This window comes from Phodopus roborovskii, unplaced genomic scaffold (assembly GCF_943737965.1).
Source record: "Phodopus roborovskii unplaced genomic scaffold, PHOROB, whole genome shotgun sequence".
In the NCBI taxonomy this organism is placed as follows: domain Eukaryota; kingdom Metazoa; phylum Chordata; class Mammalia; order Rodentia; family Cricetidae; genus Phodopus; species Phodopus roborovskii.
Genome location: NW_026126576.1, coordinates 9,943,162 through 9,957,062, shown reverse-complemented (window position 1 = coordinate 9,957,062; position 13,901 = coordinate 9,943,162). Strand labels below are relative to the sequence as shown.

Below are 13,901 nucleotides of genomic sequence, written 5' to 3'. Positions count from 1 at the left end.
TTGACAGATGAGCAATCTATTCATTTCAATCTTTTGTTCAATAACTGCCAGAAATGACCTAAATCAAGGTTTGTATATTCCAGCCACTGGAATCACACAAGCCTCTTATCCAATAATAATTTCTATTTCAAGCAAATATAATTTGAACTCAAGGGGTCAAACAATTCTCAGACATATCTGGCTCTCCTCATTTCCACAAACCAGAAGTTTGTCACAAAAGCAAGAGCAAGACTTGGATGTAGACCTTGTAGTTTTACATATTTAAGAGAAAGAGCATCATAGGCAAAACCCTTTAGGCAACTTTTGCAAAATTGACCTATAGATATTTGCGACTAATTCTGATGACTTCAACAATCTTAGAGAAGATGAATCACTTCCAAGGAGTGCAGAGGCCTGGCTTCCATATTCATAGTGAGCTTTATGAGTCTGGGGATAATTACTCAGTTTCACTTTGCCACCTACATACATATGCTTTCTAGTATTATTAACACAATCATGAAAATATTCAAGATAGTCTCAGTTTACCTTAAATATAGTTTCCTAGTATTTGCTGTAGTAGTAATCTTCTTTTAATGTTTGAATATAGTTTACATTTATAAACTATTTTTATGAGCCCCAGATGTTCAATATATATTGATATATATATATGTATATATCACTAAAAGGGCACTTATATTGTGCCTCAAGGTATCATACAATGTCCACTTTTCTTCACCTGCGATGGGCTCCCATCCAGTATCCACACTACAATGACCATCATTCTCTCATAGTGTTTCAAAGTCAGTTCTAGAAGTATTACAGGTTCTTAGATAAGAATGAATTCAACCAGTGCAGGCTTGCTTTGTTTTAAAAAGTAAGCATTTCTTGTCACATTTCATATATAACACTACTTTATGACTAACCACACCCATATTGAGAAACACTGTGCTCATGTGAGGTCTTGTACCTTCAAGAAGAGCTGTGGGTGCAGAGATTGAAAATCCATGTTTTCTTCTTGAACTGGGACAAAGTGACACTATCAAACTCCCACTACTTTCATATGTGAAGCATTAGCTTCATATTGCCTTCTAAATAATTTTTATTTATTTCCAAATTTGTGTCTGTGGGGGTTGAATATGCATGTGTGTATAGGTGTCCACAGAGGCCAGATGCATTGGATCCACCTGGAACTAGAATTGTATGTATTTGTGAGCCTCTAGATGTGGCTGCTGGGAACGGAATTCAAAACCTCTGTATGAACAGTGCATGCTCTTAACTGATGAACCACCTTTCTAGCCCTATATGTTACTTTTTAAACCAATGGGATTCAAGCATCTTGTGGTCTTGTGTTTTTGTTTTTGTACTTTTTTTTTTTAAATCTTATTCACACACTCTTGGTTGTGGTCTTCTCATTTTTATATAAGGCCAATGGATCTTTTCTAGTAAGTGCAGAAAAGATGGCCCTGAGTCAACACTTTTGCTGAAAACACGGACAAACAAACAAAAACCTGCCATGGTGTGAGGCTGGAAAGTTGGCTCAGTGATTAAGGCCCTTTTTGTTCTTGCAGAAGACCTGGGCTTGGTTTTTAGCACCCACATGGTGCCAATCAGTCATCCTTAACTACAGTTCAAGGGGTTTTTGATGCTTTTTTTCTGACCTCTGCAGACACCAGAAAACCACATGGTACACAGACATATATGCAGGCAAAATACCCATACATATAACATATAATAAATAAATCAGCATAAAATGTGAAGATACCCTAGGAGGCAAGTCATTGTAGGCATATTTTTGTTAATAGGTATCCATTAACATAGAAAACAATCATGATTGCTGCAGAAAGTCGTGTGTATATGAAATACTGGATGAGGTCTGTAAATGTGCTTTACATGCTGTCAATGTGACACTCATTAAGAGACCATCACCATTATTTCATATCTTTGGGCTAATGTTTAAACTCATCTGCCATCTGCTCTTTTCCAATTTCCTTACTTTCTCCACAGCCAGTGAATCTTAAGCTCTTGTCAGATGGGGTTTTCTTCGTCCTTAGTTATAATAAACCAGTTCCTTACTCCGTATCATTGTTTATACCATCTTCTTCTTTTTTTTTTCAGGACTGCTTTCCTTCCTTTCAGCTCCTAACACGCATTTTGCTCTACAGTCTATGTCCTGACAAATCTTTGTCCTGCAAACCTTTATGTTCTCTTTTATTGTTATTTATTTGTTTATTAATTTATTTGATTGATAAATAGATTTTATTCACTGAGTCAAATTAGTGCTCTTCATGAGTGCATGGGTATACGATCGTCCATGGGGAAAGGGCCTTACTTACATGGGCTGTGCATGACGATAAAAGTATATATGTATTTTTCTCTTTTCCTCCCAGAGATACTATAGACAATGTATGACATTATAAGTGAGTGAGAAAGAAGAAATTAATTTACATTACTTCCACTATGTAAAAGGTCTTAGGACTGATACACTAAGGCCAATTTCATCCTAACTTTAACCTATGAAAATAGTCTCACAGGAATTAATTTCTCCTTTTCATCTTTACTTATGCTTCAAACTAATGCTTCTCTGAATCTTCTCTGACTGTGCTGAATTCATTCTCCTCCCCTTTCCTCCATAAATTCACAATACAATCAACAACATATATCATTTACATGTTGCTCTCACTAGCATCACATGAGCCATATTGCTTCTAAGGCAAACACCAACATATAAGTTAAGTGGCATCACTCCATAATATCAGAAGGCCTAGGGATGTTTGGACCCAGATTGAGAGGAACCTGTTCTGTTCCATGGCCTCTTCTTTAGCCAGAGGATCTAAAGTTATATCTCCTCTGCCAATGACATTAGGAATATTCATCTGGACCCCTAGATCACTCTGGACCCTCATGATCCCTGCACAGCACCTATGAATTTCTCCTGTTCAAACCAGATTTTCTTAATGTTCTTCGATTAAACTAACACATCACAGTAGGGTGAACATAGAAATACATATGAGAATCTAGTTTCCTTATGGCAAAACAGGTATTAAAGAGATTTGCAAAATACGAATTCTACCCTTCTCTATAACTGGTTTGTGAAGTTGAATTCATTTTCTTAAAAGATGTTAATTATCTAAACACATACAGTTTTCTGATCATTCAAAATAAATGACATACTAAATCAAAATCTCAGTTTTAAACTTATGACATGGTATGCAATGGTGGATTGAAGCACATAAATATAGACTTGAGACTTTCAGTTATTCATCTTCGGTCTGAAAAGGAAGTGTGAGGTACCCCATTAGATGAGTGGATTCATTCGTACAAAACTTGGCATGGTAAGTGTAATGAATAAAAAGTATATTTAGCATGTTTTGTCTTCTGTAGCAATATAGTGAAGCTAGTATTATGTTTCTTGATATGTGGTTTGCCTCTTTTATTGGGGTGAGGAGCTTTTATCCCAGTTTCTAAATTATTTCCCTGTTACTTATAGCATGTTCTTGATGCACACTCCTTGAAAAACTGTAGTAATTAAATTTACTGGTGTCATTAGATGCAAGAAAAGGAACAAAAATCATGGGCTGTACCTTATGTGACACCCAGGGGGAACTAAGGGTCCCAATATGAGTTCTGCCTAGACATTTAAGCAGTTATTGCTGTACTGTGAAACCATCTTAACTGCTGTGTTCATCTTCTGGTCACTCTGTCCTTTAAGCCACTTTGGAGGGTTGAATATTATCTAGCTGTCACACATACATAGCACATCCATGGGGAATTAGGAAGCTGTGCACAAAATGCTTCTGTAATCACTTCCTAATGTCCTCACCACATACTCACATAGTCTCTGTAGGACCACCAAGCACACAGCTTTTCTTTTCTAGACACCAGATTGTAGCACACAAAATCTAGACACAGCTTACAATCATTTGAAGAACAATTTTTTAAAGTGCTCTTTTTGAACTCGATGATTTAGGCCAGTGTAAACAAACAAACAAACAAATAAACAACCTGATACAACAACAAAAGGAAAGCAAAAGGGCCCATTGTTTATTCATAAGTTTTCAGGTATGATATTCATTAGTTACTGAGAATATACAAGGGTGACTGACTGATGGGGCCTTGATGCATTTTATTTAAGCATTGCACTGGGAGCAAAAACAGCACATGTCACATGTCAGGGAACAGTTCTGGGCATAGTCAGAATCCACACAGTATGTTATCTTGGGAAAACAATGATTTGTTCCTAGGTTTTTATTTTATTTGGAAAAAATCAAAGGAATGGTGATGGGAGATGTCATTATGTATATATGTTTCTCATACTGGTTAATGAATAAAGCACTGTTGGCCAACAGGAAAGGAAGATAGGAGGGATTAGGAGACGAGGAGGAAAGAGGAAGTAGGAAGGAGAGTCAAGATGGAGAGTCTGGAGAAAGCAGGATGCTGGCTGGCTCCCCGGTAAGAGAAATACATAGATCAGCAGAAATGGGCTAATACTTAAGACAGAGCTAGCCGATAAGAAACTAGTAGCTGGCCAACAGAATTATATCTAATACAGAGTCTCTTTCTGTTAATTGGGGCTGGTGCAGCGACAGGACAAGATCAGGCAGCCGGCAGAAAAACCCTACTCCTTACAGAATGGACCCAATAGTTTTTTCTAACAAAATATTTATCAGTCATTGAAAAAGTTGAAACAGAGCCTTTATTGGAATGTAAATTTCTCAGCTTCTTAGTGATGAGTGTAACAATTATTACTAGAGGAGAAAGTGTGCAAAAGACACTATCACACTCTTAGTTCATAGTTTATTCTTCCAGATGAGAAGAATAATATTCTGCCTTCTCTTCCTGTTTTCTTCCCTCAACTTATGTCTACCCCCACCACATCAACTCCCCCATTCAGACAGGGTAAGGCCTCCTGTGGAAGTCAACAAAGCTTGGCATATCAAGTTGATGTAGGACCAAGCTCCTTCCCCTACATCAAGGCATGCCAGCATGGGGGACAGGTTCCAAAAAGCCAGTTCAACTGCCAGGGACAGGTATTGATCCCATCCCACTACTAGGGACCCCACAAACAGTCCAAGCTACATAACTGTCACCCATATGCAGAGGGCCTAGATCTGTCCCATGCAGGCTCCCTATTTGTATCCATAGTATCCAGAGCTCCCACTGGTTCAGGTCTGCTTTCCATAAGGGTTTCCCTGTCATGATCTTGACAATCCCTCAACCATCTCTTCAACTGGACTCAGACAGTTCTTCCTAGTGCTTGGCTATGGATCTCTGTGTCTGCTTCCACCAGTTACTGGATGAAGGCTCTCTGATGACAGTCATGGTAGTAACCAATCTGATAACAGGGGAAGGCCAATTCATGCACCCTCTCCATTACTGCTAGTAGTCTTAGCTGGAGTCATCCTGTCGATTCCTGGGAGTTTCCTAACCACCAAACAGCCCCTTCTATCAAGATATCTCTTTCATTACTCTTCTCCATCCTGCTGCCCTGAACTTGACTAACCTGCTCCCTAATGTTCCTTTCCTGCCATTCCTTCCCTACCACCCTCACCCTCACTCTCAGTTTACCCAGGAGATCTCACCTATTTCCTCTTCCCAGGGAAATCCATGTGTCCCAGCAGCCTACAGAATGGGAAAAGATCTTCACCAGCCCAACATCTGACAGAGGACTGATATTGAAATATATAAAGAACTCAAGAAACAAGACATCAAAATACCAAATAGTCTAATTAAAAATGTCAGTTTAGCTCAAGATCCAGTAATTCCACTCTTAGGCATATACCCAAAAGATGCACATTCATACAACAAGATTATCTATTTGACTATGTCCATAGCATAGCAGAACCTGGAAGCAAACTAGATGCCCCACAACTAAAGAATGGATGGAGAAAATGTGGTACCTTTATACAATGGAGTACTACTCAGTAGAAGAAAACAATGGAATCTTGAAATTCATAGGCAAGTGGATGGAACTAGAGGAAACCATCCAGAGTGAGGTAACCCGGTCACAAAAAGGCAAATATGGTATGTATTATCTCATATAAGGTTTTTAGACATAGAAAAAAGGATTATGTTTCTTGATATGTGGTTTGCCTCATATCCACACCATCAGAAAAGCTAGGAAACAAGGAGGACCTACAAGGATGACCCCAACCAACAATCCAAGCAATAGTGGTGAGGCTACCTTAAATGCCCTTCTCTGATAATGAGATTGACGACTACCTTATATGCCATCCTAGAACCTTCATCTAGTAGCTGATGGAAGCAGAAGCAGACATCCAAAGCTAAACACTGAGCCAAACTCTTGGAATCCAGTTCCAGAGAGGGAGGAGTGATGAGCAACGGGGTCAAGACAAGGCTAGAGAAACCCATAGAAACTGCTGACCTGAACAAGGGGGAGCTCTGGATTCTAGTCTGATAGCTGGGAGACTAGCATAGGACTGACTCAGATTCCCTGAATGTGGTGTTAGTTGGGAGGACCAGGCAGTCTATGGAGCTTCTGGTAATGGATCAGTATTTATCCCTAGTCTACAAATGGGCTTTGGGAGCCCATTCCACATAGAGGGATACTCCCTCAGTCTAGACACATGGGAGAGGGTCTGTGTCCTGCTCCAAATGATATGACAGACTCTGAAGACTCCCCATGGAAGGCTTCACCCTCCCTGGGGAGCAGAAAGGGGATGGGATGGAGGCTGGGTGGTGTAACAGTGGAAAATGGGAGGTTGCAGGAACTGGTATTGATATAAAGCAAGTTTGTTTCATATTTAAATAAAATATATTAAAAACAATCAAACAAACAAATAAAACCCCCAAAATGTGGTATATTCTAAACAGAATTCTCAATAGAAGAATCTTAAATGGCTGAGATACTCTTAAAGAATTGTTCAACTTCCTTAGGTCTCAGGGAAATGCCAATCAAAATGACTCTGAGATACCATCTTATACCTGTTGGACAAAGTTCATGCTGGAGAAGATGTAGAGTAAGGAGAACACTCATCCACTCATGATGGGAGTGTAAATTTTACAGCCATTTTGGAAAGCAGTATGTTGGTATCTCATAAAATTGGTAATTAATCTATCTCAAAACCCAGCTATACTAACCTTGAGTATATTTCCAAAGAATGTTACATCATACCATAAGGATAATCAACTATGTTGATAGCAACATTATTCATAATAGCCAGAAACTAGAAACAACTTAGATGCCCCTCAACTAAAGAATGGATAAGAAAATATGGTACTTTTATGCAACAGAATATTATTCAGTGGTAAAAGACATCATGGATTTTGCAGGCAAATGGATATAACTAGAAAAAAAAAATCATCCTGAGTGAGGTAACTCAGATCCAGAAAGACAAACATGGTATGTACTCACTCTTAAGTAGGTATTAGCTATAAAGCAAAGGATAACCAGGCTATGATTGTTAGCCCCAGATAAACTAGGTAATAAGGAAGATTGTAATTCTATCTGTATATTTGTACAAAAAAAATAGGAGTGATTCCAGAGATGACTAGGTGGAATGATGAACAATTTCCAAGTGAAAGACATACACTTTACGTTTTCCTTTGCTCTCTTCAAAGAAACTACTAGACTTAGACCTCTGATTTTACTCAGTGTGTGTGGACTGACTGTGGTACCTTATGGGACATTGGGATAGAAGCTTTTCCATAACAACAGGAACAATCTCTTACAAGTAATCTAACCTTGGGCTTCACTGTAACATTGGAAACAATCTCTCACAGAGCAATGGCCCTACTCTGTGGTCCCCACACAAGCATCAGTAGTAGCATTACACCTGGGAAATTAACTGAAATGTAATCTCATATCTACCAAATCAAAACCTCTACATACAGGGTCCAATATACTTTATTTTCTTAAGATTTCCCACGTATCCTGATGTACAATGAAGCTTCAGAACCTCAAGCAGAGCATTTGGAACCCAGTTCCGTTTCTCAATACGTAAACTTTGATCACACACTTTAATATCTTTGGGAGTCAGTTTCTCTCTAAACTGGGTAGATGGAGGAATAAAATGAGAAAACCGCACTGGCTCTGACTCTGAAATATGCCTGTGTCTTTAATTCTTTTTCTCCTTCAAGTCCCAGTCACGGATATGTCTCATACAGACAGGACAAATGGCTGCTTCACTGTCCTTTCTACTCTTTGGATTTAAACGTCTACTCATCAAAAAGTAACCAGCATCTTAGAGTATGAATCAGATGGAATCATTTTACTGTTTATTATCCTGTCTTGGATTGTGAATGAAATCAAACTCTAGCTGGCTTACAAGATATTGCCTAGTTCTCACCTCGCTTTGTTTCAGATGTACGTCCTTGGTCCTTATGATTTAGAAATTGGGACTCTTTACTGTCTCTTAAGTTTGTAACACAGATGTCAGTCTCAGGGCTTTTGTACCTCCTCCCTGTTTCCTGCCTGGAATGTACTTCCCTGTGGAAGGAAGACTTTCTCTTGTTTTACTTTGGGATATCTGATCAGAGGTCAATATCACACTGGCCTTCCCTGAGTCCTTTACCTTAGGAGTCTTTCCTTGTGGTCAGTTTCTTTATATCCAAGGGTTATCATTAATTTTCTCTTTTATTATTATTAAAACCTGAAATATTTGAGTTTATTTATTTATTTGAATACTTTATCTGTTAATGCCTGATCCTTGAGGTCAAAGGCATTTCTAGCATCCTACTATACCGCAGTGGCCCCCCACACAGTAGGGACACGTAAAGATAGTTGTGAAAAATGCATAACATATTAAGGTCATTTATCATTCTACATCTGAAAACAGAGTTATTTTAAAGATATTTTTCTTGTCAAAAAATGACTGAAAGAGCCATTAAAGTTGACTTCCCTGAGTCTGAGCAAAATAAACAAGCAAGATAAGGGAACATAAAATGTTTTGTGTGTGAATTCATCTCAGATCTTCATACATGGTGAGACAAAGCGATACACATTAGCCTATGTGGGCATGGCATGGCGGTAGCAGTGACTAAGACCAGGTGCCCCTGCTGAACTCTCACGGGGGAGGAGAGGGCAATGTGTTTCTGCACAGCAAGCTTTTGAAATAAGGCTGAATGCTTTCCTTAGTACAACAAGGGAATGAAAGTCCATTTTACCATGATTGTTACTGCAGAGCTCCTAAATGGGTCAGCAGCGTGCTAAAACAACTAAATACCCTTTCCCTCAGCTTTCATTTTTATTATTAATTTTAGTTAGTATACAAGGTACTAGCTATCACTATGGCATTCAAACAAGACTATTTTTGTGTTCTGCTTCTCCCTCATGTCCCCTACCCTTGGTTCCCTCTTATAATCTTCCAGGTTCTCTTCCTCTTTCATGTCCATGTGTGGAAGATATCCACTTACATACATAAACACGCTTACACCATAGATTAGCATCCACAGATGACAGAGGACATGCTAATTTTGTCTTTTTCCAGTCACCCCTTTTCAAATCCATCCGTTTTCCTGCAAATTCCCTGAATATTTATAGGTTTCTAATCCCTGAGCTAGCATACCTCAATGTTGTAAGGAATTGTCAACAAAGGCAGACTGTTCCTGGATAAGTGGCTGCGGATACTTTTTCCCTTTGGAGGACTTTACACAGTGATTTTAATTATAATAATTCATTTAACTTTAAGATTAAGGCAGCTGGATATTAGGGACATACATAGTACTGGGAACACACCAAACCTCTCCCTTCAAAGAAAGAGAGAGAGAAAGAGAGAGAGAGAGAGAGAGAGTCAAATACTTCTGTATAATCAAGCCCTCCTGTGATGGTGAAAATAATATCAGTGATATGCTAGTTGAAGAAGAACCAAAGAATAAACAGATACAATAGTCAAGTCTGTGAATATCAGCTGATCTGACATCGAGGGTGACTGACAAGGTGGTGACATTCTGCTATCTTCAGAAAACAGGCAAATTGTTCTGTTCCTTTGCCAAACACTGTTGCAGATTGTGCCTTTTAAAAGGCAAACACTGTTAGTCTCTGATTTCCAATTCTAGGGCAGGATACCTGGGAGGCATCTAATTTACTCCTACAAGTAACTCTTCATTGCTTTATTTCCTGGGTGGGGACCTTGAATCCTTAGGAAGACCCTTGGCAATCCTTGGCTACAGAAAACAACTTCTTCTAGAGTCTGGAGGGGTCCTGAGTTCAATTCCCCGCAACACATGGTGGCTCACAACTATCTATAGTGAGATCTGGTGCTCTCTTCTGGCCTGCAGGCACACATGCAGGCAGAGCACTATATATGTAATAAATAAATCTAAATAAAAAAAACAAAAACCACCTTAGCATACTGAATGCAAGCATTTAACCTTAAAACAAAATCATGAAAGTGTAAGTAAGTTTCTTTGATTCATTAAGTGATTTAAGTAACATTTAGGAACCACCAACACTACGTCTAATAGTCTATTTAATTAAGAAAAAGGAAAAATGTTTCCCATTTTGGCTATGCAAGTTCAAGTGGTTGCTACCCAACATAAAGGAAATAATTACCAGATTGGTGAGAAAAATAAATCCCAAACAGTTAAAAATACATGGTAATTGCTTCTCACCAAATAAATCCGTAACTTGGGCTCTTGTGAGTTTCCAGTTAAATGTGATATGTTATACTTTTCAACTCAAATAAAATACCAACTCTAATACTTTAAGAAAGCAAAAGACCAAATATCAAATCTTTCATTTGGTATAGGTAGAAAGTCAAATAAATAAAGTATAGGGTGACTATATATACCAAACTACTTCTGTACTGATCACTTTATGAAGAACTTTCTAGAATCTTACCATACAAGCTTCTTTTGGGTATGTGAGTCTAAAATGCTGAGAGTTGGGTATAAGAATGTCAATGGCTGATCCTGGACATGTTCCTTGCTTTTCAATCTGTTTCTAAGCTGCTTTATAAGATTACTGAGTGTAGTTCTCAGCTTATTTTAAAACTAAGGGACTTTGGGGAAAGAGCATATAGACATATGTGTTATTGGTTCCTTTTCGGTGGTACATGCCTTTAGTGCCAGCGCTGAGAGTTCAAATTCAGTCTAGTCTACAGTGTGAACTCCAGGACAGCCAGAACTACAAAACAGAGAGATCCTCTCTCCCTCAAACAAAACAAAACAAAAAAAAAAAAAAAAAAAAAAAAAAAAAAAAAAAAAAAAAAAGAAAGAAAGAAAGAAACCAAAATAAAAGTGAATTAATTTGACACCTCTCAAATTTGTTTCAGCATGCATTTCCAGTGAAACCTTTTTCAGGATTTCAGGTCAATAGCCTATGAAGCCTTCCAGGGTACCCTCAATAAGAACCATGTGGTACAGATTTTGCACTTATATTATGTTTGGGTCAATACAGATGATTTGACCAGAACAGGAGAAGCTTCTCATAAAAAATAAAATCTATGTGATCAGATAATTTTCATGCTCTACTATGAGGTCCACTCTGAGAACTAAATTTGGACAGTATGCATTTTGAAATGTTCAGGATAACACATTAAACAGCTGTCGAATAGGCACAATTGCAATGGATTAGGATGAGCCTCAATTCAAAATTCAAGTGACAACCAGAGCTTCAATTAATGAACACACACACACACACACACACACACACACACACACACACACTCCGGTGTCAGGCCTATAGCTCAATGGGAAAAGGAAAACAGGAAACAGACTCCTTTGGGAGTGTGTTCACACTACCATACATCTCCTAAACACACCAGCTTAATTCCTTCCTCCTTGATCCCTCAACATCCTTGCCCCCACCTTCACTTTCCACACCCAGAGCCATCCAGGGCATGCTAATTATGTAGAAAAGCAAGAGTCTTACACAATTCTATTCAATGTGCTTCCAAAAAGCAAAAAGAAAAAACAAAACCCAACCAACCAAACAACAACAAAACCCCTCCGACTGCAGACCTTAAAGGACACGATTAAAATGTGAAAAAGTTCTGTAACATGACAAATAACAAGTGGGACTGAAAACTTACCATAAAAAATTAACTGTCCCTTTGCTATGTTTTTGCCTCTTGAGTTTTCAGCCACGCATTCATACGAGCCAGCGTCTTCCTGCTGAAAGTTGGGAATTTCCAGAATTCCATTTGACTTGTGTCTTCTGGCTTTCCTTGCTATTGGCTTTCCATCAGCTCTCCGCCATAGGATAGTTGGGACCGGGCTGAGAGTGAGAATAAAATGGGATGAATGAAATTAAGAAAGCTTTGTCTGGCTTTTAAATCTACACTGATAACTCCCTCCATTTCTTCCAAAGCCATGAGCACATTATAGCATTCCCAAACTCCATTCCTATATTACTATTATTTTAGCAACATCTATATCTTTAGCATTATTCACTCCACATTTTTCTTAAAATCAACATTCTTAACATTAACCAATGTAAACATCCTCCTATGCACCATTATCATGGAAAGAAAAGAGCATTTTTAATAAGGTAATTTTATAGTTTTCTAAATTGTAACTATTAAAGTAAAAATGTTCAGGCACATACGTGGTGGAATTCAAATGGAGGCAACTTCTCACACATCTCTCCTGCTGAGATGAGGTCCGTGTCTACTCCCTTGAACTTGGGCTTGTTAACCACCCTGACTAATACACAGACAGGGTGGTAGTGAGTTGATTTCTAGATTCAAACATTAAGAAACAGACAGCTTCCATGTTCTTTTTCTTGGAACACTCTCTGAGGCACCTATGACAAGTTCAACTACCTTAATACTGCCACACAGAGGCTGTTTCATGGAGTTTCACCTAATAACAGACCACATCATCCAACCTTGCCTCCAAGATGCCAGAAAAGTAAATGGCCCTTCTTTGGGGTCTCCATACTACTAATATGCCAGCTTCACACCATGAGACCCTCAGAGACATCACACAGACGAAAACCATTACCCAGCTAAGCCTTGCTTGGATTCTTAACCCATAAATCATGAGATAATAAGATATTAGTAGTTTGCTCCTCCTAAGTTTGTAATGCAGTAGTAGAGAACAGAGACAATATATTCTTCTAAATCTTATGCCCAGCAATGTGAAAACCACACTGTAAGTTACACCCACATATTGAAAAAGTGATAGTAAAAGTAACGAGCTCATAAAATCTGGAAACTACAACCTAATTGCTGGCATAGAGGAGCAATTCACTCATGACAACCTGATCTGGAGAACACAATTGTTGTCCTCATTGTCATTTACATATTGATGACCTCACTGATTTATAGTGGTCCTTTTGGAAGGTGGTTTGTGGAAACAATAATTAAAGTAGCAAGATGAAGAAAAGAGCAGTCTGTGGGGTCTTAATGTACTCTCAAGGCATCTATCATTCTCTTGCCATAACTGTTTGGAACACATCTTAAATTGCCAAGGAGGGCAGCCTGTCTGCAAATGAGTGGTTTTTAAGCTAACTGCAGCTTTTAGGATTGCGGCTTCCTAGCAGGGGATACAATTATTTACTTATTTATTTTTCACAAAAACACTCACCGAGAAGTAATTACACTAAAGACTTGCCAATCTTCCCTGGGAAACTTAAGATGGTATTTAAAAAATTAAACATATCAATTCTACTATAGTTGTTTTAAAATAACTTAAGTTTATTAGGCAAACACTGGCTGAAAATGCAGGAGGGCAGCATCAGAAGCACATTACGGGTGCCTTTATAGTCAATCATATATACACTTAATACATGCCTTTAAATACAACTGCACTTAGACTAGTCTTCTACATTCAAGTGGGAGATGATGGTGTGTTTCAACAGCTAGACATGCATATCCAAACATTTCTGTGTAGATTTGAGGAACCCAATTTGTGTCTTTTGTTTTTATTTTAGTGCCATTCAAGCATTGTGAATAGACTTTAATTCATAGTCCCTTTGGCAGTGTGAGCAATGTGAATTTTACTTTATGTAGGGAGAGTTT

At 38.4% G+C, this 13,901-nt stretch overlaps 1 protein-coding gene across 2 annotated transcripts in view; it reads right to left on the bottom strand.

The window, feature by feature from the left end:
* Positions 1-13,901, bottom strand: part of Cntn4 (contactin 4) — a 729,371-nt gene that overhangs the window by 172,293 nt on the left and 543,177 nt on the right. For both annotated transcript variants that reach the window (XM_051203477.1, XM_051203478.1), the window contains exon 8: positions 11,970-12,154. In XM_051203477.1, the coding sequence (XP_051059434.1) occupies positions 11,970-12,154 (185 nt within the window). The remainder of the gene's footprint in view (positions 1-11,969; positions 12,155-13,901) is intronic.